Here is a 27,026-nt window from a genome sequence, read left to right as displayed (position 1 = left end):
ATATTCAAGATTTTACTGTGAATTAATGGATATGATCGTTGCTCCAATGCTCAACCCCTAACTCTTTCTGTTTTTTAGGTATGGAGTCTTTGGGATCAGGATCCTCTTAAGTTCAAAAGAACCGGAGAGAATTCAGTCTGAGAAATATTTTTGTCTTTTTTCATTTTTTGAAGAGACAAAAATACTTTGATACACTATAACTAACGGAATATAAATGAACTAGAGATCGAATATCCTAATTCGAGTCCTTTCGGGTCCAATGACACTTTTAGCTAAGGGCGTAGGTTAAGTTTTTTTTAGAGATTTAAACTTGGAGCTTGGAGGCATGATACAAACTCAACTTTTCTATCCAACATAAGTTCAACTTTTGCCTTATTTTTTTATTTAAAAAAAATGAAAAAAATATCAGAAGCAACCCTATCTATTTTTGGTCTTTCTTTTATTTGGTATTTTTAAAAAAATTAAAAATGATATTTTTCTTCATAATAATGTAATTTTTTTAAGAAAATGTCATTATTATGAAGAAAAATACTATTTTTCATTGAAAGACCAAAAATAGATAGAGTTGCTTTAAACATTTTTTTTTTCATTTTTTATTTTATTTTTTTAAAATAAAAAAATAAAGCAAAAGTTGAACTTATATTGGACAAAAAAGTTTGAATTTTAGCATTTTCCTTTAAAATATGCTAGAATCTAATAAAATTCCCACATTTTGCCCATCAAAACCCTAGGTGGCAAAATGTCATTTGCCATCAACTTGGACCATGTGCCATTTTACATCAATTTATCAAATAACACTTTACCACCCAAAATTTTGATGGACAAAATGTAGGAGTTTTATTAGATTCTAACATTTCTTTTTTCCTTTAAACTTTGCTAAGGGGTAAATGTTCGGATGAGATGGAATTCATCATGCCGTGGTAAAAACAAATGATTTTGCTACTAGACACGTGTCTAGTACATTTTCCTTGCCACTAAATCATTGTACGAAACACGTGTCTTTTGGTGATGACGTGGTCCATGGACAATTTCCACGTATTACATATATGGATATAATCATATAAACGTTGATTTAGAGGTCCTGTATTCAATGCCACACAATCCAATAATCTTTTGGCACAGTTCTTTTTCTGTATTTGCCAATGACTACCCAACATTCTTCCGTAAACATCAAAAGCCAAAAATACCCACACACCACTACAGCACTGCTTCCACTGTCCCCCGAAGAAATGGCGGAAACAATCGTCCGATTCGGAATCATAGGCTGCGCCGAGATAGCCCGCAAGGTCTCGCGCGCCATCTTGCTTGCTCCCAACGCCGCAGTCACGGCCATCGGCAGCCGCTCGCTCGACAAGGCCACGCGGTTCGCGTCCGCCAACAACTTCCCCCCCGACGCCAAGATCTATGGCTCCTACGAGGCCGTCCTTGACGACCCGAATGTCGACGCCGTCTACCTGCCCCTTCCCACCAGCCTGCACCTACACTGGGCCGTCCTTGCCGCCCAGAAGAAGAAGCACGTGCTGCTCGAGAAGCCCGTCGCCCTCAGTGCCGCCGAGTTCGACATCATCATCGAGGCCTGCGAGTCCAATGGGGTGCAGTTCATGGACGGCACCATGTGGATGCACCATCCCAGGACCGCCAAGATGAGGGAGTTCCTCTCCGATAAACAGCATTTCGGGCAGCTCAAATCGGTGCGGAAATTTCCTACATTTTTAATTTCGCTCTGTTTCATTTCTTTTTTTGGTAATGTTCTGATTTAGAAAGGTCAAGCTTGAGAGTCATGCATCCACTGCCTAGCTAGCAAGCCCAAAAGGCTTCATCTTTGTCATTGACTTGATATATTGTGTATTACAAGAGGGGTTGATATGGGAAATACATTATACTAGTCTACAGAGGACAAGTGCACTGCAGTCTACAACCTTAATTTTTGCACAATTCTGTTTTTTACTTTTACTGGAGGATGATTAACATTGCATCTACTCATTACTTCTTTCCATATTCTTGAACTGTAGCTACACTTAAAGAAAAGGTGTTCTCAGCTACCCATTCCATTTTGACAAGACACACAACTAACCTCACCTTTGTATCCCCATTTCGTCAATCGATTCCCTGTTGTTAAATGATTTTTCATTGCTAACCACATGACAAAAGCTTGCTTTCGAATGGCGTTTAGCACAATTCGTTGCTTCTGTATTTGTATACAAACTCCCATCTTTTGTTAACATATTAGCGTTGAGCACTGAATTCTTATTCAAAGAAACCCTCCCAACCCTCCCAACATGCAACATATTTAGTATAGTCAATTTTTGACACATCAAACAAGATAATTATTGGTGGGATATTAAACCAATATACTGTCCTGCGTGATTAAAGGGATTGCCTTTCGAGGAAATTTTTGTTTGGTAATGTCAAGAAAAAATATTTGTGGGTGTGTTTATGCAAGTGTCCAGGAATTGTATTAAACTTCTTGTCAATAGAAAGGTTTATTTGATTCATTTAGACCTTTGTGCCGATACTACACCACTTGTTAGGTGTAGTATCGGCATTCTTCTTTCATGTGTTAGAGAGTATGGTTTGCGGGGGCTGAATAATTTGCAAAAATATAACCCCCAAACAAAAGAAAGAAGAAAAAAAGAAAAACAGAACGAGAGGGAAGAATAAAATTGTGTGCAAGAGAGTTGAGTGAGGATTGGAGAAATTTTTGTATCCTTGTGATTCAATTTTAGGATAGGGAAAATTATCTCTCTTTTTTTTTTTTTTTTTTTTTTTTTTTTTTTTTCCCTCTCTCTCTTCTGCCAATTCTTCGGTTTGTTGTATGTAACAAAGTTCTGGGTACCGATTTCTTGGCACTTGTTTGTTTCTTTGTTTGTCAACTTTCTCTATATTAATCCTCCCCTCAAGCCCAAAGTACAAAAACTTGGTTCTGCCACTGTTTGGTTAAGGAAGTTCATCAACGCCTATGTGGGTCCAACATTTCTACAGGGAGGGAAAGCCATCAAGTTAACTTTCTTTTGAGTCCTTTTAATTCTGGGTAGACCTGTAAATCATGCATTGTAAGAGATAGTGAGGGAAATGTCTTGGTGTTATGGTGAAAAAGTGAGTGGATTTTAGTTTCCCTTCAAGGTGGAAGCTTTTTCTGCTCATCTCTCAATGATTATTGCATTGGAACAACAATGACAGCTTGTGGATTATGAAGGAGATGCATGAATCTTGTTCATTATGTTGTTCATCCCCCCTCTTTGGTCTATACACATTGAATTCAGGATATTAAGGATGCTTTGTCTTTCTTTCTGTAGTTGTTTATGTGCAACGAAAGAGGTTGGGAAATTAGGCCCTTAGCTCACTGGGCTTGTCATAGTAAATCCTCTGGACATATGGATGCTTCTGCTCCCTGTGAGGGAAGATTTAGATCCTTTTTTTTTATTAAAAAAAAAAAAAGGGGTTGTATAAAGGTTTTGGGGCTAGGTATATTTATGAAAAAGGCTGATGTATAATTATGAAATTTGTAAGATGTGAGACGACCTAAGATGAGTCAACATAACTTCTTTCTTTTAACTGACTCCGCTGCAGTTTCCCACTTCTCTCCCTTGACCATGCTCTCTCTCTCTCTCTCTCTCTCTCTCTCTGAAATTTTCCAAATTTTCTATCTTTCCTTGTCCATATATATTTTCTCTTTTGCAAAGAAGTGACTTTGAGACGTGTTCGGGCATGTGCTAAAAGGCTTGTAATGCACAAGCAAGTGACAAAACACACTCTATGCGAAAAAGAAAAGTTGCTCTGCTTTTGCTTTGCTTGTTTTTGGGTTCCACCCCTTGGTGTCTTTAATGATTCTTAATTTCTGAAGAACATTGTAGTCTGACGTGCTTAGGGATTTCCGTCGATCATTCTTTCATTGTGTGGACTAGTGCTTTGGTTTTCATTATTAGCCTCCACCTGTACCACCACTCTCACATCATCAGAAAATTTTTGTATGTGATCTTGTCTGTACTGAAACTGTAGAACTGGAACTTAAAAATTTCTGACTAGGGTGGAAAGCTTGTATCTTTAATAGCCTTGAATTAAATTTTGGATGTACCTGTGGTGTTGAGGTTGCTGCAAAGATCTCTGCCTTTGTCCTTGCTTTGTGTGGAAGGAGAATGGAGTGGCAGAGAGATTGGGTGAGATGTTGGATATGATGAGTTCCTTTTCCTTCTCCTTTAATGCTTGGGACTGAATTATGGCCTTCTTGTTGATGCAATGTGCCTGTAAGAATTATATACCTAATTTTTTGCTGCTCTGTTTGACTATTTACTCTTTATAAGTAATAGTCATATGTATAGTACAATAAAAAGTATAGGAAACCAAGAGAGACTATAATGAATGTGCAATTGGCTAAATGAAATGGTAAATATCATTGTGATTTTATGTGGACACTTATGAAATCTATAAAAGGAGACAAATGGGTGTGGGATTTAGATACAATTTTTATTTCTGCTCACATGCATATGTAATTGTTAAGTCATGCTAGCATCCCTAATTGACATATTTTATAAATTAATCAAAAAATATGGGCCGTATTTGGTAATGTGTTTGAAAAGTCTTTTATTGAAAAAACATGCTTTTTAAAAAATAAGTACCAAACAAAACACTTTTTAGAAAATTTCTCACTCCTTCTAGAAATATTTTGAGAAAACACATGTTTATTTTTTCAGGTATGAAAACTTGACTTGTTACTCATAAAAAAAAAAAATTAAAAAAAAAAAAAAAAAACTACAAAAAGAAAACCTACAGAAACCATTCCTAGCAGAGGAGAGGGGGTAGCTGCATGGCCACCCCCAACAGAGTAAAGGGGATGGTCGTGCAGCTACCCCCAACAGGAGAGGGGGTGGCCGCTCAACCAGCCCAACAAGGAGGTGGCTGTGTGGCCACCCTTGAATTTTTACAAGGAGGTGGCTGTGCGGCCATCCTTGAATTTTTACTCTTTTGGTTTTATTTTTTCATATTTTGAAAACACTTCCAAGATTTTTTACTTTTTAGTAACACTAAAAGACACTTTTAAAAAGTTTATCAAATAATTTTTTTGTGTGGACGCCATAGGCAATACTTTTCAAATGTGCCTCCCATCAAAAACAGTTTTCACTTTTCGCCTCGTCAAAAACTTTACTTAACATGACCAGTAACTGCATGCATGTTTGGAAGGATCTGACATGCGTGGTTAAAAGGCATTAATGTCAACTGTTGACAAATAATTTGTTTCTGAATGGAGATTTTGCTATTGTACTTCTAAAATAATCGCTTTTGGGTATCACAGGTACACAGCTGCTTTACATTCGGTGCTGATCGCGATTTTCTTGTGAATGACATTCGTGTCAAGCCAGATCTTGATGCGCATGGTGCTCTTGGAGATGCTGGGTGGTATTGCATCAGGTCAATTCTATGGGCTGTTGACTATGAGTTGCCGAAAACAGTAATAGCCTTGCGTGGGCCTGTGTTTAATGAAGTGGGAGTGATTTTGTCTTGTGGTGCTTCTTTATCTTGGGAAGATGGGAAAGTGGCCACCTTTCACTGCTCTTTCTTGTCAAATTTGACCATGGATGTAACTGCTGTTGGGACTAAGGGAACCTTACATCTTCATGATTTTGTCATTCCTTTTGAAGAAAAGGAGGCCTCTTTTTCTGCAGGTTCAGAGTTAGCGTTCAAAGAACTTGTGACAGCATGGGTACGACGGCCAAGTAAGCACACTATTGGAACAGATCTTCCTCAGGAGGCTCTCATGTTGAGAGAATTTGCCCGCCTGGTAGAAAATATCAAAGCAAAGGGTTTGAAACCTGAGAAGAAGTGGCCAACCATCAGTAGGAAGACACAACTACTATTGGATGCAGTCAAGGCATCGATTGAGAGAGGTTTTGAGACTGTTGAGGTTGGGAATTGATGATTGACATGTCTTTGTATCTGGTGGTTTCTCATTGAGCTTGTCTGCGGTTATTACATGTCAAATAAGGCCAGTGTCTGCTATCTACTTAAAACATATTCATGTTTTCTGATTTCTGTTTATGTGTATTCAAGATTTCGTTGTTAATTGGATATTGTGACTTCATTATTGCTTGTTTCACGTTGAATGAGTAAATATGTGAACAAGTGAAAACTTGATGGAATGACTTGGTATGATGGCTGGAGTGATTTCCATTCGTTAGCTGCTTGATAGCCCAAAAAAGTAACGAGGAAATTGGATTCCCAGGAAGATGAGCATTTCCCTGAAAACCTGTTCTCATTACAGTTTTGTTTACCAAATAAAGCATTTCATGGAAGTCATTCTGGAACAGCTCGGAATTTTATGAACTTGAGTTTGAAAGAAAGCTTATAATTGGTCCAAAAAATGAGAAAAAAAATAAAAAAATAAAAATTATACCTAATAAAAATTTATTCGGACATTGACGGACAGCCCCTTGGCCTTAGGCTCGATTTTGTTAGAGAGGGAGTCAAACCCAAAACTCATGTCAGCTACGATAGCTAATAGTTACCAAGACCCTACATGTCTACAATAAGAAATCAAGTCCAAAATCCCATATGAGAAGAAGGTTCACATTAATGCAATTAATAATTATAATACTAAGTTTCAGCAAGAGGCTCAAGATTTGGACGGGAGAGGATCCTCTTGCTTGGTAAGAACATTAGTAATAAATTTAACACGAAATTAAATGATTATGATTGAGGAGTCTGACCTGTTTAATTAAATAGATCAGATTAGAGTTGACTTATATATAGTCTATGTCTATGCTTCGACACGACCTGAACTTGACACACGACATGCATAATGATAGACAATTTTTGACATGACATGTGAACCCGACACGGACCCAATACAAAATTAGAGGATTAATGTTGATGGGCTTGACCCGTTTAATTAAAGAGGTCAGAGATTATAATTGACCTAATCGTCTTATATACATGCTTCCATACGACTTGGGTCTGACATGTGAACATAAATTTTTTTCTACCTCATATCATATCACACATTATAATTAGAGGAAGACATTTTAGACATTTCACAGACTCACGAGTTTCATAAAATCTTTAATTAACCTAAGCTCACACATCTTAATAAACTGAACAATTTATGAAAAGCACAAGCTTAGCTCGATAAAAGTCTGTTTATGTCTGTTTCTTCAAGAACAAGTCAAACTCAATCTTTATTTTGAGGCTTGTTTAGGAATGCGCTCATGAATATGGGGCTCACGCGAAGAAACAATCTGAGTTTAGCTCAATGGGTAGCTCGCGAGTAAGGATTTCCATGGGCTCGAGAGAAACCAACAATTCATCAAACTTAGAAGTAACAATTTTGACGCTAAATATTGTAAGTAAACTAATGATATATAATTATTAATTTAATATTTTATGCTCTTTTGAAGCAATTTCTTTTCTGAACTTTTTAAACTTATATGGTTTTTATTTTTATTTTTTAAAAAATTATGGGATTGGCCAGTGAAGCAAACTGAGCTAGGGGTAACCGCTAATCGTATAGGCGATTATGGTTAAGGGTTTTAGTTTTTTTCAAAACTATATATATATACATGAAACGACGTTGTAGACTCGTATGTAGTATGATATTATTGTATTACGTACCATAGAAACGACATAAATTTGGCTTTTTTTTAAAAAAAAAAAATTAAAAATTAAAATGGCAGAATTTTTTATTTTAAAAAGCGGTCCGCTAACTGCTGGTTAACCACTTAGGCGGTTAGCAGAAGCCGTTAGTGAATTTTACTAACCGCCTAGGTGGTTATGGTTAACGGTTTTAGCCAATACCTCTAAAGCCTTTTAACCCCTAAACCAAGCTAAGTCAAGCTCAAACTAGTTGAATTTTTGACATGCTCAAATTTAATATATGAATGAACTCAAGTCAAACTCAAGCTGAATGTAGAAACTCCATTAGTTTAATCAAGCTGAATTTAATTATCTAATATTTGATTTGGTTTGGTTAGATTAATTATAATTCTAGTAAAAATCCCTAGGAAACCACACTCCCTCCATTTCAATAAAAATTGTTGGCGGGATAAACAGTTAGAGAGTTTTATCAATGGTACATTAATATATACATTTGAACACCACTCTAGCCTAAAAATTTAAGCTAATGAACTTCGATCTACTTATATATATTAAAGATTTTTTTTTTTATACTTTTTTAATGTGAAACTCAACACTTATAAGTACATTCGCAATAGGAATGTAATAAAATTTTTTATAAGACTTACTTATTCCAATAATTTTGCGAATTATCCAAAAACTTGTTGAGGCAAATAATTTTGTTTTTACTGTTTGAGTTACTGATAATAAGAACTCTTATATTTGTAACAATCCGAACAACAATTGTTGATTTTTTTTTTTTTTTCTGAGCAATTGTTGATTTTTGTTGTTAGAACATGCAACTGGACGAGATTGACTGTTAGTTTTGTTTAGTTTTTCTTCTTTCACGTACAGAACAAATTCCCAGATCAACAAGCTAGTAATTGTGCCCACGAATGTCGGATCCTTGGCTCAAAATACGAGGACCCAATTGGTTATCGTTTCGCCACGACACATGCATGCGTGTGTTAGGGCGGGCAGCCAGGGGACTAGCGTGTGGTAGGGCGGGCAGCCAGGGCAGTAGCGTGTTTACCCATTCCACGAGGTCCTACTCACGTGCACATCCCACGTGTGCCTGAACAGTTTCCTAGTAGAACACAAATCCAGATTGATTGACTAATTTCCTCTCTCTATCATTTCTTTTTTTACTATAGCAGTGATCTACTGACGTAATGGGAAAGGCAGCAAGATATATATTATTATTGCTACATGCATTGTACGTGGAATGGCTACTTCCAATTCTTTCTTTACTTAAATTACTTCAATTGGTGTATTATTGGACGCAAATGGATATAGTTTATAAAATTATAATGTAAATCAAACTATCCATGGTTTCATGGAAAATTTTGAGCGGAAGAAGAAAGTTTTAGGAGGGTTGAGTTGCAATTTGCTGCAGAAGATACTCGAGAGTTTGCACAATGATCACTCGATCGGACTTGTGCGAGAATGCAATAAATCATGAGATTAATTTCCACGAGAAAACTAAGAATGAGGAGAGCAAGTGTCAATCATTTGGTGAATAGGGAAACTTTAGGTCCAAGTCTATCCATACACTTTACGGCAATGTTACAAGAGCTTGGCAAATGAAGGTCCACCATTGATCTTGATTCTCCCGTAGCAGTGACTAGCACGATCCGCCGGCTTACAATATTTTTCCTATTTATTTTAAGTACGTACTTCAATGTACAATTATTAATAACAAATTCGATACTTAATTAACTTAAAAAGTATGCGTCTTGTTAACGAGTGCGCACGAGGCCACCTGCCTTGTAGTCCGTTGCCTACACCTAGATTGACGTTTACCTAGGTTTGTTTTAGGTTTATGTGTAATTGGAATGAAAATGAACTCCCTCATAGGAGAGTGTTATTAAACCTGGCTCAAATTACAAATTTCATCCACAATTAAGGGAGAGATTTAATAAGAAATTCAAATATGTAAGAAGTTGTGAGTTGAACAGCTCAATAAACTGTTAAACGGAGTTGAGGAGACCAAGTATATCATAAATAATGGAGACAATTCTCCAATTATCGGTTTTGGAGGCTACAAATGACACTAATAAGTTCTCCTCAAAGAAAATGTGTTGGTAGTATTGTGTTGCTTGGGCTGATTTAACAGCATGAAGGGCTACTGAAAATAACATCAGAGGGTGCCTTTTGGAAGGCTTCGATTTAGAGTCGTTGTCTGGTTTCAAGTTGTGCTTTATGCTTGTATTTGTTTATTGGGAAAAATATAAAAAAGCCTCTCAAACTATCAGCCGTTTTCGATTTAGCCCCATAATATTTCAAAAGTGATAAAGTAGCCCCCCAAACTACCAAATTATTGCATTTTGGCCACTCCGTTAGTCAAAATCGTCAATTTGAACGGAAACTGAAAAACGACGTTGTTTTGTTGGGAGGCTACTTTATCACTTTTTGAACATTAAGGGGCTAAAATGAAAACGGCTGGTAGTTTGGAGGGCTTTTTTATATTTTTCCCAATTTTTTTTTTTTTTTTTTTCATAAAAGGGCATTGTAGTAACTTACCCATAACAAAACGACGTCGTTTTGCAGTTTTCGTCCAAACTGATGGTTTTGATTAACGGAGTGGCCAAAATGCAATAGTTTGATAGTTTGGAGGCTACTTTATCACTTTTGGAACATTAGGGAGCTAAATCGAAAACAACTGATAGTTTGGGGGGCTTTTTTATATTTTTCCCTTGTTTATTTATTGGATGGAGAAGAAGGGGACGAAAGGGAAATAGTGGGATTCCCTTTCTCTCCGGTAACCATTTTGTTTCCTCCCAAAATCATTGGTTCCCTTAATCCATCCACAGTTCCCTAGATAGCCAAACATATGTTGTAAGGAAGGTGTTGGCGGGATTAATTCAGTTCCCTTGTTTTCCTCTCAAGCAACCAAGCAGCCGAAAGTAAAGAACATCTCAAGACTTCGATTAATTTACTATAGGAAGGTGTTGGGATTAATTCTGTCACGTACTGTCCCCAGAAAGAAGAAGAAAATTAATTAAATAGAAGTCACGTGGTTTATTGTAGAAAAAATTAAGTATGTTTATTGTGAAGATTTGAGCAAGTAAAATTTGCTACTTTAAGAAAACACCTTGTACTTTGAAATTGAGAGCTACTGCATGAGAGGTAAGAAGATAAAATCAATACCAATTAACTTAGTGGCTTTTGAAGAAAATTGGGTAAGGGGAGAAATGGCAAAAAAAAAAAAAAAAAAGGCTTGTCTCAATTGCACCACATATCCTCTTCTGCTTAACAATTGCCTGAATGAAGTACCTTTAGTCCTGCTTATAAACAACGGCAGTATATGATGCAGACCAAGAGAAGTAGTTATATAGGGTTTATTTGAGTATGCATTTGAGAGGCCTAAAAATGCGTTTAACATTTAAAAAGTTTGTTTGAAGAAAAGAGTATCCGTGCACTTTTGGCCAAAAAAAAAAAAAAAAAAAAGCCTCTTGCCAAAAAGTACTTTTTGTCTTTAAAGTTCGATTTTTGGCAAACGCTTTTGCAAAAGCTTCATTTTAAGCTTTTGCCGAAATTTTTGAGCTTTTTAAACCCTTAAAAACGCTTTCAATTTTTTTTACTAAACGGGTACTTTTTTCTTCAAATAGATTTTTTGAGTGTTAAGTACACTTTTAGACTCTTTAAACGCACACTCAAACATGCTCCAAGTGTTGATCCAACTACTTACCAAAAAGAAAAAAGAATGTTCATACAAGTTATACAACTGAAAGTAGTTGTATAAACATATTTATTTGAAGTTGAAAAGGAATTAAAGGCGTGCTTAGACCGTGTTTGACACTTCAGTACTGCAAATATTCTTCCTCAGAGTGTAGATTTTCCTTGGGATACAATGTGAACACGCAGATTCCAATAACCCTTTTGGTTGTCTTCACGGCATGACAATAATTTAAGGGCTAACTTTTTACCGCACTCATGCGCATGTGTCGTCAGTGGGACAACTAAAGTGTAATGGAAGAGTCACCCAAACAAACGCGACCCAATAATGATAAACAAACAAATGGAATACTGTATGATGCTGAGATGATTGAGAAACCTAATTAAAGAAAATCTCTACAAATAAGAATTTGACTAGATATATGAGTTATCTTTTTTGGGAAAAATACAAATTTATTGAAAAAATTCAATAATAATAATAATAATAATAAATCTACAAACAATCCCTAAAAAATAAAATCCATAAAAAGTCGGAGGTGGCTTATATAAGCAAACTCTTACGATGAAGTAAACAGGGGTAAGTAAAACTAAAAGATTGCATCATAAAAAACTCCAAGAGCTAACTAGAATGCGATTAACAGAAGAATTATAGACACGCTTAAAGAAGTTGACTTCAGATCTAACCCAAAACATAATCTTTAAGACAATGCACCCAAATCTCCGTTTATCCTCCGAAACAATTAAACATTTCTCTTGCGCCATAGACCGCACACTATAGAAACCATCATGATTCTAATTAACCACAATTAATGGAGAAAAAAGATTTGCCTATGAAGCAGGGGCCCATCTATCACTCCTGGTTCTTAGAGGCTAAGGAATATTACATCTATTCCAAAGATGATACCAAATCATTTCTGTGAAGGGGCATAAAACAAATAAATGGTCAATATTTTCCCCACTCAACGCTCAAATTTAGGGGTTTTAATTGGAGGAAGATTTTGGATTTTAGAGGCGTTATTTGAGATAGTTAGATGTCTTTGTTGATGATCCCTAATTGGGAGAGCTTGAGGGACCACATCCTTGAGGTGTTTTGGAATAATCTTGTGTGCTGTGGTAAAATTATTTTTCTCCATTCTTTTATTTTATGGCTTGCCATTAGAAGAAGCTAGGTTGTACTTAATCAATTCCTTTCAAATTTTCTTACCGGTTAGTCTCATCCAATAGAATTTGGTTTATTTATTTGGTCAATTTGATTTGGGCCTACCTCATCAAAGGTAGTTGAAGCTCAAAGGAGATAGATAGTTCTTTTTTTTTTTTTGGGGGGGGGGGGGGGGGGGGTGGGGGGAAGAATTTAATGAAAACTCGATCAATAGATAGAAGAAAAAGGATCTACAATCAATCTCTCAAAAACAATACACCCTAAAAGCCATGGATGCCCTACACGAGCAAGAACATACAAGGAGGCAACGATGGGCGAGCAAAACTAAAAGATTACATCAGAAAAAACCCTAACACCCAATTAGAAAGCCAATAATGGGAGAATTGACTTTGTATCTAACCCAATGGCAACCATTCTGGTCCAACAACTTATCATATTTGATATCTTATTTTTACCATGACTTCGAGTTAATTAATCATTATAAAATTAACGAGGAACTTCTTTATCATAACTTTTCCGGATTTTCATCTCCAGGTAATCGCCAAGAAATTTCTGTTCAACCTCAAGGAATCTATTTCATAAGACTTAGGAAGGAAGTATAGTAGAAGAAATGACTTATTATAAGTTATTACCTTTCCAAGATCAATAAAAGAGGATTTATTTAACCGAATTTCTTATTCTTTTTAGTGATATACAGATTGTAGTTTATTAAGAATAGGAATTTTACACGAAGTTTCTAATGAAATGACATTTCAGTCACTACTTGGGTTGTAAAGTATTCCAACCTTTGACTTGACTTATCTTTCTCACCTTGCTTGACTGACCTTCCGCGATCCCTAACGAGGAGGATATCTTACGAAATTCTCTCTCATTCGCTCTTAGCTACTACTTTCATATTTTCTCGATTATAATTAAGAGCTTGTTTAGAATTATATTTAAGAAATAGAGTTTTTAAGTTAAAAAAAACTTTTGGGCATAAACTTCATTTTTAAGCTTTTGCTAAAAGTGCGTTGACATGCAATTTTTAGGCTTTTTAAACCCTTGAAAGCTCATTTAATTTTTTTTTTTTTTTACCAAACAACTACTTTTTTCTTTAAACAGGCTTTTTGAGTGTTAAAAGTACTTTTACGCCCCTCAAACGCAATCTCAAACAGACCCTAAGTCTTCTAAGTTAGCCTTATCATTTTAATATTTAGAAAAAACTTTACTTACTCCATTGAAAGTATTAGCGTTTTTCTAATTAATCATAATCTTAAACTTTTAATTTTTATGTGTCCCAACAAAATTCCTTTTTAATTTCACTATTTTTTTTTTTTGTTAAAATGCTTAAAATATCCTCTTACTAAAAAATATGGTGATCATGCACCAACCGCGTTCCAAAAGTAGGTGAAATTAAAAGAAAAAAATTTAAAAATATTGATAAAGTGTTGATTAAATGATTAAATGATTAAATTTAGCTCTTCATATCAGCTTAAGTTTTTTGGACAAATGATGATTTTGTTAAAGTAATGATTAAGTGATTAAATTACCACTTTATGTCAGTTTAAGCTTTTGGGATAACAGGTAATTGAACATGGTATCATAGCCAAAGGTCATCGGATCCAACCTTAACTCTATCAAATCACCACTCATTTAAATTAAATATTTCACGTGAGAGAGAGTGTTAAAGTAATGGTTAAGTGATTAAATTTGTCAGTTTAAGCTTTTGGGATAATTGTTAATTTGACAGATTTAATATTATGTCAGCCAAATTTCCCTTTCCCTATCAGCTTAAGTTCTTAGAACAAGTGGTGAATTAAGAAAGAGAGAAATGCTAACACCTCAAGGGAGGGGAAGTTTCCCCGACAATTAAGAAAATCTTTCATTCGGCAATCGTTCCTTCCTTCTTACGCATGCACTTCTATTTAAACCAAGCAAACTTTAACTCTCGATCACCACCATCATCCCTCCAAGTCTCTCTCTCTCTCTCTCTTTCTCTCTCTCTAAGCTATGGAGTTAACTTCTTCTATGGACTGGAGCTGGTGTCTGTTTGCACTCCCAGCTGTTGTGGAAAGCCAAAACTTGTTGTGTTTGGTTTTCTTTTCTACCCTCATGGCCCTTTTCTCAGTTGCCTTTCTAACCTGGGCTTTCTCCACTGGAGGGTTTGCCTGGAAAGATGGCAGGAACCAAATGGGCCAGGTCCCGATTCCTGGACCTAGAGGCCTTCCTCTCTTCGGCAGTTTATTCACCTTGAGCCACGGCTTGGCTCATCGCACTCTTGCTCGCATGGCTTCCTCCAGCCGCGCCACCCAGCTCATGGCTTTTAGCTTGGGCTCAACCCCTGCCGTGATCTCCTCCGATCCCATAATTGCTCGTGAAATCTTGACCTCTCCCCATTTCGCCAACCGTCCGATCAAGCAATCCGCTAAGACCCTGATGTTCTCCAGGGCCATTGGGTTCGCTCCAAATGGAACGTACTGGCGGCTCCTAAGAAGGATTGCATCAGCTCACCTATTTGCGTCGAAGCGCATTGCTGCTCACGAAGCCGGCCGCCAGCTGGACTGCGCCGCCATGTTGCATGCCATCGCCAATGAGCAATCACTTCATGGCACCGTTTCCTTACGAAAGCACCTTCAAGCTGCGGCGCTTAACAACATTATGGGGACCGTATTTGGAAAAAGATACAACCTCACGTGCAAAAATGCTGAGGCTACAGAATTGCATGAGATTGTTAGAGAAGGGTTTGAGGTCTTAGGTGCTTTCAACTGGTCTGATTATCTCCCATGGCTCAGCTACTTTTACGACCCTTTTCATATCAACGAACGCTGCTCAGCTCTAGTGCCTCGTGTCAGAAAGCTTGTAAAGAAAATAATAGATGAGCACCGCCATGTTGATTCCAGCCGGCTCTCTGACAATTCTGATTTTGTTCATGTTCTACTCTCTTCAGAAGGGGATGAGAAACTTGAAGAAGATGACATGGTGGCCGTCTTGTGGGTTTGTATTCAAATTAAGATAAATTATTGGTACCAATATTTTGTTCATATTTTTTTCATATCATCTTACAAATTTAATAATTGATTTATTAAATTTGTAAAAGAATATAAACAAATTATTGACACCAATCATTTCTCTAAAATCAATTAGAAGTATTTTCTCTGTGGGTTTTCTCTAATCAAACAATTTGATAGGCTTTTTATTTATTTATTTATATTTTTTATTTCCTTTATGCAGGAAATGATCTTTCGCGGTACTGATACAACTGCACTATTAACTGAGTGGGTCATGGCGGAGCTAGTCGTGAACTATGATGCGCAAAACAAGCTTCACCATGAGCTTGACTTTCTTGTGGGAAACAAAAACGTCACAGATGCTGATGTGGCTAAATTGCCCTACCTCCAAGCTGTCATAAAGGAGACCCTACGTCTCCACCCACCTGGGCCCCTCCTCTCATGGGCCCGGATATCCACGTCGGATGTCCACTTCAGCAACGGCATGGTGGTGCCAGCCAACACTACCGCCATGGTTAACATGTGGTCAATTACCCATGACCCGAAAGTGTGGGAGGACCCTTTGGTGTTCAAGCCAGAGAGGTTCTTGAAGAGTGAAGGGGGTGCTGACGTGGACCCCAGGGGAGGGGACCTCAGGCTCGCACCCTTTGGGGCTGGTCGTAGGGTGTGTCCTGGCAAGAACCTAGGGCTCGTCACTGTAAGCCTTTGGGTGGCTAAGTTGGTGCACCAATTCAAATGGGTTCAAGACAAGGCTAACCCAGTTGACCTAACTCATGAGATCCTGAAGTTGTCTTGTGAGATGAAGAACCCTCTCTTTGCTGTGGCTGTTCCAAGGAATGGTGTTCCAGTTATTTACGGTTAGGGTTTGCTGCCACCTGAATGTATTTTGAGAAAAAAAATATATATATATATTTGTGAAGAATAAAACTGATGGACGATGATAGATACTATATATGGCTACGGTTTAGTTGGTTGGTGTGACTGCAGAATGTTTTCAGAGAATGTTCTCGATCTATATGTAATCAAGATACTAAATAAGTTGATGTGTGAAAAGTTTGTGTTTTTTGAAAGTTGATGTTATTGTTTATGAGATATATATAGTACTAGATTTTGTTGTCTATTTTGAAAAGTGTGTATATGTTTGTTAATTAGTACCATGTTAATTAACGTAGAGAAAAACTATATATAAACTAGTTAATTTGTACGTATGTATAACCCCCAGGCCCCAACCCAAAAGAAAAGAATAAACAAAAAGCTGCTATTATATAATCTATATCTAAGTGTGTATATATATATATGTTCACTTTGACTTTTTCTGCACAATTACTTATAAGTTTGATTAGCCCCTTTTGCAGGTTGATGTCAAAACTTGCTTCTAGCTTGAATATATAATGCATAAACCTTGGGCAACATCATGACTCTCAAGATTATCGAAGAAACAAAATCCTACCTGCAAGCACGTGTGCAAACCAAGACTCATATACAGATTATCAATTGAGATATAGCTAGATATATTATGGTTAATTAACATAATCTATTAATTAACTTGCCGATGGACAAATATGAATTAAATTTGTAAGCTTTGCATACTGACTACATATTCTTGGAGGTACGTACGTAATATAATATATATGTTTATCGAGACGTCCCATATATTTATACGCAAAGCTCATAGAAAACTTAGCTAGGTAGACGTCTCACTATAGGAAGGACAAGAAGAAGAGTCTCCTTGTCATGATCACCACTTCTTTTGCTATTGTTTGTCAATTATGCGATAGATATGTTCACCATAGCATATCAACAGTAAGCTGTATATGCATAGGTTGGTAACTACAATGATGTACACTTTTGTTTATTTGGGTGCATTTATTAGAAGGCCTAATGGAATTCTACTGGTTTCTTTGGGTGCATTGGGATTAGTGACATCACTAAAGTGCAACGCCACCAAATTGGTGACGTGGCAATAGTACCACATCTCTAATTTGGTGACGTGGTAATAGTATCACGTCACCAAAGTTAGTGACGTGTTATCATTGTCATGCCACCAACTTTGGTGATGTGATACTATGACCACGTCGTCAAATTGGTGATGTGGTACTATTGCCACATCACCTCTTGTTGGGTGACGTGTGTACTTCCACATGTAACCAATTGGTGACGTGTGCAAAGTCGGCAGGTCACCAAATTAAAGTCTCGACCAGTAGATTAGTGTCATGTGGCCCACGTCACTAACACCATGTCACCATCCATTTAGTGACGTGTCTAGCCATTGACACGTCACCAAATGCAAGTTACTAAACCCCCCCCCCCTTTTTTTTTGCCAAATTTGGACTGATAGATTTATATATGTACTGGGAAAACACTATTCATGGACTTGCTCACTCTACCTGGGGAAATTCAGTCTACTGTCTTATTTGTGACCGAAATTGATGGTTACTACTACCGTACATCTATGAAATTTGACGCCGAACATAATTAAGATCGCTCTAATATAACAACATATATATGATAGTAAATATAAACTAAGAATTGAAGATTGTAAGTGATTCAGAAAGAGAGAAAATAATGACTAGACTTGAGAAAGGATCGTAGATGACTAAGGGTGCATCTGTTTGGCATTACGATTTCATATACAAAAAGTGGGATTTTAAACCAAATCCCTGAAAAATATGAATTGTTTGACATTGCGTTTTTAAAAAATTACGATTTGAAAACGCAATCAATATAGCTCTATTGTTTGTAAGAAGATTTTTTTTTTGGATTAGAGCCAAGCTTAATCCCTCTCTTGTCGCGTAATAGTCGGTTGATGGTCATTAATGCGTGGGGCGCCTTTCTTGTACTCCTAGCTGTTAATTTGATGGCCTCCCTTCTCTTGATTAGTGGTTGGTCAAGACTTCTTGTGTTGTTGGTTGTAGCATCGGGTATACCCTTGTATTCTTGTAATTTTTTCTTTGTTTATTTAATTCGTAATTGCTTAATTAGTTGCTTACGCATAAAAAAAAAGAGGAGAATTTATTAAGTTGCCAACACCAAGACTACAACTTGTGAATTCATTTATTCAACTGTACGTATGGTCACGCTTATTTTTTTTTTAAAAAAAACACACACAATATGGTCACGCTTCAAACACACAAACCTACCTCTCTCTCTGCACCCCTCACCCAGAAAAGAAGAGAGAAAGATACAGGCTAATAAATTGCACGTATAAACCAATTAGTGGACAATTTCGCTTCTTATTCATGAACATGGCGGCATGTCTGGTGGTGGGGGCAACATTTTTGCGTCTGAGTGATCCCCATTCTTGACAATGAATGTCGTATCCATACCCCAACTCAGGTGACGTTCTAAGTGGCAGTGCATGAACCACACCCCTACACATGCAGTAAAATGAAACCAATATTAGTTAGAAGAAAAACACCTAATAATAAATAAATAATGTGCCATATATTTACCTGGGTTGTTTGCTTTGAATCTTATGGTAGCCCAGCCGTTCTTAGGGATAGCAATAGTATTCTGAAGAGGAGGGTCAACAAGATTATATCCCAAAGGATCCTTGTCTTTGTCAAAATTCCCAAATCCCCAACCAACCACGTAGAAACTATACCCATGTATGTGCATGGGATGATCTGTCCCTGCAGCCAAGTTTGTTCCTTGCAAAACAATCTCCACCGTTGCGTTATATTTAAGTACTTTCACTTCCGTCCCTTTTTTTGGCGTCAGTAGATACTGTGGGAGAACGTCTGCTGTAAAATTAAACTTCAAAGGCGGCACGTTCGGAAATTTGTCCCCATAGACGCCATTGATTTGATAATAATATGCGCTTAATATGTCGGTGGATGGCAACTGAAAGCTTATGTTGTTCAAGCTTGCAGAGAGCCGCGATCCATTAGGGCCCGCACATGAGTTATGTGCGCATGGAAATGTGTTTACAGAAGCGGTAAACATTAGCGGCGTGCTTATGTTTAAAGGCACGTGAATCGGATGATCATCATCGGCTAAACTTCTAAGGCTGCCCGTGAAGTTAGCAGATGCATTTGTGTCGTTGAAGGAAGGAAGATCAGGCAAGAAGGGTGTTGAAGATGAATTACGACGACTGTCGTATCCGTTGTAGTGCAAAACCGCAGTGGTGGTGGTATTGTCGTATTCCACACCTAGTGCGCTGGAATAGACTTTAGCAGCCATATAATAGTCGGCTAGCGGCTGGTTTGCTTCTAACAGGACATCAAACGTTTGACCAGGTGATATTGCAATGTAGTCTGTCTTCAGTGGCTTGGTGTAGCTGGCGTCTGTTCCCACGACCGTCAGTTTATGTTTCGCGATGCCAAAGAAGAGAATATCCTGAAGAGCAGAGTTGATTATGCGGAGTAGATACGTCTTTCCATGGTCCACCATGAATTTGAAAGTTTCTACAGGAGCAATCAAGTGGGGTTGTCAAAAGCATATATATAGTCCACCAAAAAGGTGTATTATCATCACAATTTTATTTAGGTTTTTGGAATCCGACTTATATGCTGTTATTAAAATAAAAACATGCATGCGGTAGTTTAATCAACGGTTAAAATTGAATTTTAAAATTGACTTACTTTTAGAAGCTTTTAATAGGAGAGAGAAAATGAGGAGAAATTTTGAGAAATTTAATATTGACCGTTAATTAAACTACAACATACATGCTGTTATTTATTTATTTTTTTTAATTTTTTGAAGGGTACATGTTATTGTTACACCGAATTCAGGTTTTTGAACTTTAAAAAGTAATATTGGGATCCGTAAACTGACGACAGTATCAAATTAATTAGACATTTTGAAATAATTTTTTTTTTTTTTTTTTTTACAAAATACTCTTGAAGTTAATTATCAAAAAATAAAAATGATCAGAAAAAAAAAATGATCAAGGGGGGCTAATATTAAAATTAAGAGCCACCCATTTTAGTATTTTCAGTTTTTCCATTTTTTGTTTGATTCTTTACTAATTATAATTTGTTTTTTCAAATGGTAATTTTTTAATAACTTCAAGGGTATTTTGAGAAGAAAAATGCTAAAATGTCTAATTTGACACGTGATGTAAAGGTCACTTTTAAACCTTTGAAGGCTTATAAAAAATATGGTAATAATTTAAGGGCTTGCCAACCTTAATTTACCAAATTAGAAAAACATGCTAATTAGAGAGAATGATTTGAATCATTTAAACAAGAGAATTAAAGGCAGCTTTCAAAAAAATACCCGATTTTGAGCATGGACATAAATCTCCAGGTTGACCGTTGATGGTATATGCATCGGAAACATTGGGGTCTCCCCCGCTTGCGAGAAATTCATCATATAACTCCGTTATACCTTCCTTCCACCACTCTCCTGCATTTCAAAATTACCAATTTCATCATTACAGATGCCCCCCCCCCCCCCCCCTTTTTTTTTTTTATCTCTTTCTTACTCAGAAAATTCAATACAATTTTTGAGAGAGAAAGCTTGTTTACCCAATATGATGGGCACTTCTGCATGAGGCTTGGGAAAAGGATAACTGGTTCCCTTCTTGGGATGGATGACTATAGCGCCATAAACAGTCGCACGTGTCCAGTCACTGTGCGCATGCCACCACAGAGTTCCTTCCTCGGTGGAAAATTTTATTTTCTGTCTAAACTTTTGCCCGGGTCGGATTGGACATTGTGTAATATATTCTGGACCATCCGACCATGGATATCTTGGTTGCCTCACTCCATGCCTACAAAATTATTATTATTGTTATTCTTACTTTAAAAGCTTAAACTTTTAACCAAAAAAAAAGAAGGTAAATTTAATAAAATTCATGTAATTAATATTTTAACGGTGATTACCAGTGAATGGTGACGTTATAATTGGCTTTGTTTTGAACTTCAACAACGATAGTATCTCCTTTGGTAACATGAAGAGTTGGTCCAGGAATTTGTCCGTTGACCGTCAAGATGGTTTTCGTGCTGCAAAGTTTTGTGTATGGAGTCTCTTGCACCTGAAAATGAGAAGAAAAATAAAATCTTTTGATTATAAGCAAGCTTTATTAAAATACGAAAAAAAAAAAAAAACAAAAGAACACAACGTACACCTACAACACAATCACACCCCTTAATCAGAGGAAAAACAATACAGTAAATGAGAAAACAGATAACCTAAAAACAAACAAAAACAGCTAATTAATTACAAGAAATCATCTAATTATGCCCCGGCCCAGACAACAACTAAGAGAAACCACGTACGAAAGTATATTTGCAGTACTGACAACAGGCAAGTCCTTACCACGAAAGTATGACGAGCCCAACCATGGCAATGGAGGACACCAATATCCAGGAAAAAAAGTGCCAAAATTTGCAGCACCGAAATTTTCATGATTATATAGCAATCAAATTTTAATCCTTTCACTACTTTTCTCAATGATGCTCCAAGGAGGTGGTGATGTATTTATAGGGCCAGGAAGAGTAGTATACATGACAATTAGATAGAAATTGATGAAGCTGCATGAGAGCTTCCATATATGCTTATCTGTTTCAACACTCAACGGTAATGACAACGACAATTTGCACTGAAATTAATTCTCCTTATACCAAAAAAACAAAGCAGCCAGCCTTTTTTGTCCAGTTTTTTTGTTTTTTTTTTTTTTTAAATAAAAATAAAAATTTATACGCAGAGTTTTTCTTCTACTACCAATAAAATTCTGAGGTTCTCTGAATCTAACCGACGACAAGAATTTAAAAAGTCAAGGTACAAGGTAATACCGCAGTAGGTACGTACTAGTTTCTACGTACTATAGTCAATTATCCCAACGACTAGGTTATATTTAACCACATTTTAAATGGTCTAATTGAATGGTCTAATTGAATGCGAGAAGTTTACCAGAAATGCTAGAAACCTACCACTATTTCATATTGTTGATTTTTTTTTTTTTTTTTTTTTTTTAAAAAAAAAAGTTAAAACTTAGTTGTTGAATAAAAATATAATTTCTAACATTTTTCAAAAAGTCATTTTTTTTTTTTACAAGTACTGTCTTAAAATTTAATTTTTACTGGTACATCCTAAAGTTATATGTCCAACGTAAGAACGGAGAGTGGGGGCAGAAGAAAGATAAGGTGCGTCGGGTTTGGCAAAGCCACGACAGAGTGAAAAGTAGTTGCTGAATGCATGCGATTAACCTGAGCATGGGCTGGTTAATGTACGATTGTAAGGGTTGGGTTGGGATGGAAGCTCATTTCGTTGTAATTGTAATCCCAATTAAGGAGTTAGTTCTTGTAGAATTGAACAAATATGCCCGAGAATAATGAGAAGAGTATAAAAGAAGTTGTTAGCTTGCAACCGAGTCTTGGAGGTGTTTGGCTTCCCCAAAATCAGCCAAGAAAAAAAAAAATCTCTTTCTCAATTCTTTTAATTTCCAAAAAAAAAAAAATTACCACTTTACACAAAAACAAAATCGAACATTACATATGAATATTTTTTAAGAGCTCCGGAGTTCGCTCAAAATAGTGAGGTCTAAATTTAATAGGACGCCATGATTTAAAGATCAGGATCTGCTGAAATTTCTAGGAAATTTTAGTTTTTAGAATTTCAAATTTAGGCCTTTCATTTTTCATTCAAGGGTTATTGTTCTGCCACGTGTTCCACTACTAATAAAATAATTAGTAGAACACGTGGCAGAACAATAACCCTTGGATGAAAAATGAATAGTCTAAATCTAAAATTTCAGAAACTAAAATTCCTCTAAGAATTTCAGTAAATCCAGATCCATGCTTTAAAGCCTAGAAAATGTTGACATTTTAAGTCAAAGTTATATATATTTATGTCGTTTCATATTTCACCTTAGATTCAATAGGGATTCATTCTAAATCCAATAATAATATTAAAAGTTAAGTTAACTTTGAAAAGATTGCTTTAGACCAACTCCGTTAATATTGACAAGATAACTCTAACTAACCCTTAAATTAATGCTTCTTAAAAAATAATAATAAAAAATAAAAAAATCAATGACTGCGTTAACATAAAAGGATTTATTCACATGCACCCATTTGAGGAAATTAAGCTCTCATTATGGATATGCAAACACAAAATCGCAATCTGATCATTCGCACGCGCATGCAAAGTTCGGAAAATATCATAGCTAGCTGTCATGTTCATTGTACGTGTTCCAATAGTCTACGTAAGCTCTCATGCCTAATTACCAAAAGTAACTTGACGTAATCCATTTAGCTATTGACTAATATTTCTCAAACGTTAAATTTGTGCAACTATATAAAAGGTTGCTTATAGAATCTGCTCTCTTCTTACTATACCTAAGACAATTGACATGCTTCATGATGTTGAAATCAGAGCTTTTGTCTCAGACAGACATGATCGTTATTGACTAATTTTCAAAGATTTAAGGATCCGATCGAAAATTAGACTAATTAAAATTTGTGTTGGATTAGATCTTTAATCATTTTATTTAAAAATTAATTGGTGTTCAGAAAAAGAAGTCAAATTCTTTTATAGCATTCGAAATCGCATCTCATAATACATGTTCTACAAGCCGTCCAAATGAGCAGAATAAAATTACTCTATTTTTTTTCAAGCAACGAGCTTGGAGGCCGGTCAGAGTGGTTAGTGCACGATTAGGATTTTGTCTGATAAATTGTTTGGTCGTAATAATCGTAGAGTCGGGGGCGTTTTAAGCCAAATTTGTGTTAATTTTTACAGCCAAATTAAAGGTCAAACTTGTTGATGATGTCGTTGAACCTCTTGTGTTGAAGACTTTTGACCAACAGAGGTCGTAGAGGACAAAACGAATTAATGATGGCTTTGAGCAACATGCCACGTCTTCTTTCATATTCTTTTGTTTTTTTAACATCTCTTTCAAAGGCAAAACCTTAGTAACGTGGCATATTTACAAATGAAAATTGCTGCACGGCAATTTCTTAAAAATTGCTGTGGATCCTCATCCTTAGTTTTTCAGAACTGAACCTACCAACCTATAAAGTATGAAAAATGAGGAACTGGACCTACATAGCTTAAGCCAAATTCGTTTTGTATAGGTTGAACTAGAAGGGCAGAGTCCTTTGGCGTCGGGTCACTAGTCAATATGCGTTTCTTTCGTGTCTTAATTGGAAAGTGCCTCCTTGGAAATGTTTTACAAGGAGTGCAAGCATTACCAAAGGCATATGGAAACCAAAAAATGTACCTTGTCGATATGATCAATTAATTGAAGATATCATAACAGTGATGAATTCTTTATAATACTAGGAGGTGTCTCATGTTAAAAGAAAAGTGAACGGTACAGTTCATAGGCTTGCAAATGATATGCTTTCTCTCAAGGATCAGAGGTGGTTTGATCGGAGGAAGCCCCTCAGTGTATTAATGACAAGATTGTAATTGATTGTTGAATGTGTTGTTTCAAGTTTTTTTTTGGGATAAATACAAAATTAATCATCGTAATTGGCTTAAATTACAAATCGCTCATTTTAGTATAAATAATAATTTAGAGGTCATTGGGATAAAGCCAAAATAACAATTTAGTCTCTATGATCAAATTCTGTCAAAACACTTAATGAATTCCGTTATTGTATGTCAGCACCACTAAAATGATGACACGTGTTACTCTTAATAAATAAAATATATAATATTAAAAATATAAAAATATAAAACTAAAAAAATTAAAAAATATATATATTTTTTGAAAAAAATCAGAGGTTGGCAACCACCCTTGGGGAAGGGGGTGGCCAACAAGCCACCCCCAGAGATGGCTGGGGTGATGGCACACCACCCCCGACCCATGTGTTGACGCGCGGCCACTCTCAGCCACTCTGCGGGCCACCCCTGAGATGGAAATGGCCTTCGATTTGGTCAGGGGTGGCCCGCGTACCACCTCCAACCAGATCTAGGGTGGATGTCAGTTGGCAGTAACTCCCTCTATTTTTTTTTTTAAAAAATAATAATAAATTGTATGTTTTTTGTTTTATATATTTATATTTTTTTATTAAGAGTGACACATGTCGTCATTTTATTGGTACTGCGTGGCACACTAATTGAATATGTAAAGTGTTTTTACGGAATTTGACTGCAATGACTAAATTGTTATTTTGACCTATCTCAAGGACCTTTGAATTATTTTTTATATCAAATTGAGCAATTTGTAATTTAGGTCAACCACATGACTAATTTTTTATTTATCCCCTTTTTTTTTTCATTAATAATATGAATGCGGGAACGATTTAAAAAAGAAGAAGGGATAATTACCTTTTGCTCTCGTGAACTACCACACATTTTTAACATGCCTCATGGACTTACACTTTTAACACGTACTTGAGTATCTTGAACTACTATATATTTACTTTCGAAAAACCCAGTTGTTAGAGAATCTTGCTAAATCAGTCGGGAATACTCTCAAATAAAGAAAACAAAAAAAACAAAAAACTAATAGAAAAAAAAAAAAACAAAAAACAAAAAACAAAAAAACTTCAACTTCAACTTCAACTAATTAAAAGAAAAAATAATAATAATAATAATAACAACGACGAAAAGGGTGGCTAATTCGTCCCTCATATGGAGGACTGGCCTGACAACCAGAAGGTGGCTCGGCTAGCCTCTATAAGGCCAGGAAGAGTGAACGATGTTAAACTCTTGCTAGTATTGCTTGTTTGTTCAATCTACACCCGAGCAATTCCTGAACAATTACTAGAAACATTATGTCCTTATACGAGTATTTCTCTTTTCTTTTTGGGAAAAATATAATTTAGCCCACCAAACTACCAGTCATTTTCAATTTAGTCCCTCAATGTTTAAAATGTAATAAAGTAGCTCCCAACTATCAACCAGTTGCAATTTGGCCACTCCGTTAGTCATTACCGTCAAATAGGATGAAAAATTTAATACGATATCGTTTTGGCAAGGTTAAGTTACTAAAATGTCATTTTAAAAATAAACCAATTTAAAAAAGGCCTCCCAAAACAACATCATTTGGCAAATCCTAAAAAAAATAAAATAAAATAAAATAAAAAAATTAAAAATTAATTAATTAAAAAAAGGGGCTGTGGGGTGGCCGCCCAGCCACCCCCATGGCCTGGGGGTGGCTCGTCCGCCACCCTATAGGCCATGGGGGTGGCCGGTGAGCCACCCCCAGGCCCCGGCCACCCCACTCTCTCAAACGTGAGCCACCCAAAGAGTTCTTCATCGTAATCAACCAATCACCCCTGTCAAGCTCCTCACAGAACCGCTTCTAGCTACGTCACTCACTTTGCTGCCAACCTCAGACCTCCAGCCAACGGTTTCACAGATCACTTGCTTCGGTACCCCACTCTCTCTCTCTCTACATATATAGAATCCACTGATTCAATTTATTTTGGCAAATATTTTAATTTTTTTCAACTGGCATTCTTTTGTCTCTATATTTTTATTATTTTTTTGTTCATTTGAGTTGGAAACAATCTGAGTTGATTTAAGATCTCTTCACTTTGAGTGGGTTCTTTCTATGTAGTTGATTTTGCTACAGATTTTGTTGATTTGAACCATGAATGCCTCTGTTTAGGAAATCTCTATTTAGTTGTCTAGCTCTCTTTGAGTTTCGGTGGCCGTGGATTTTCAGTAGGTGTTTGTTTGTTGATGAAGTTTTGTGT

At 36.3% G+C, this 27,026-nt stretch overlaps 2 protein-coding genes and 1 pseudogene across 2 annotated transcripts; 2 read left to right on the top strand and 1 right to left on the bottom strand.

Moving 5' to 3' along the window:
• The first annotated feature begins 1,117 nt into the window (after nucleotides 1-1,117).
• Nucleotides 1,118-6,134, top strand: LOC132184235 (putative oxidoreductase At4g09670). The gene is made up of 2 exons (XM_059597789.2): nucleotides 1,118-1,691; nucleotides 5,291-6,134. Exons 1-2 carry the CDS (start codon nucleotides 1,143-1,145, stop codon nucleotides 5,909-5,911), a joined length of 1,170 nt encoding a protein of 389 aa, XP_059453772.2. The 5' UTR covers nucleotides 1,118-1,142; the 3' UTR covers nucleotides 5,912-6,134.
• Nucleotides 6,135-14,428: 8,294 nt separating this feature from the next.
• LOC132184017 (cytochrome P450 78A7 pseudogene) lies at nucleotides 14,429-16,288 on the top strand (annotated as a pseudogene).
• A 2,217-nt stretch (nucleotides 16,289-18,505) lies between these two features.
• LOC132185040 (laccase-15) lies at nucleotides 18,506-21,797 on the bottom strand. The gene is made up of 6 exons (XM_059598857.2): nucleotides 21,691-21,797; nucleotides 21,255-21,406; nucleotides 20,898-21,142; nucleotides 20,647-20,775; nucleotides 18,879-19,832; nucleotides 18,506-18,797 (listed from the first exon to the last, which is right to left on the bottom strand). The coding sequence occupies exons 1-6, from the start codon at nucleotides 21,778-21,780 to the stop codon at nucleotides 18,664-18,666; spliced, it is 1,704 nt and encodes a 567-aa protein (XP_059454840.2). The 5' UTR covers nucleotides 21,781-21,797; the 3' UTR covers nucleotides 18,506-18,663.
• Between the last annotated feature and the right edge of the window lie 5,229 nt (nucleotides 21,798-27,026).

This window comes from Corylus avellana, chromosome 7, assembly GCF_965113065.1.
Source record: "Corylus avellana chromosome 7, dhCorAvel1.hap1.2, whole genome shotgun sequence".
Taxonomy (NCBI): domain Eukaryota; kingdom Viridiplantae; phylum Streptophyta; class Magnoliopsida; order Fagales; family Betulaceae; genus Corylus; species Corylus avellana.
This window is presented reverse-complemented; position numbering and strand designations above follow the sequence as displayed.

Coding starts and splice junctions, on each gene's coding strand:
- LOC132184235 (XM_059597789.2), top strand. CDS start 1,143: ATGACTACCCAACATTCTTCCGTAAACATCAAAAGCCAAAAATACCCA. Junction 1,692..5,290: donor ATTTCGGGCAGCTCAAATCG/GTGCGGAAATTT, acceptor TGGGTATCACAG/GTACACAGCTGCTTTACATT.
- LOC132185040 (XM_059598857.2), bottom strand. CDS start 21,780: ATGAAAATTTCGGTGCTGCAAATTTTGGCACTTTTTTTCCTGGATATT. Junction 20,776..20,897: donor AGAAGTGCCCATCATATTGG/GTAAACAAGCTT, acceptor TTTGAAATGCAG/GAGAGTGGTGGAAGGAAGGT. Junction 18,798..18,878: donor ATTCAAAGCAAACAACCCAG/GTAAATATATGG, acceptor CTGCATGTGTAG/GGGTGTGGTTCATGCACTGC.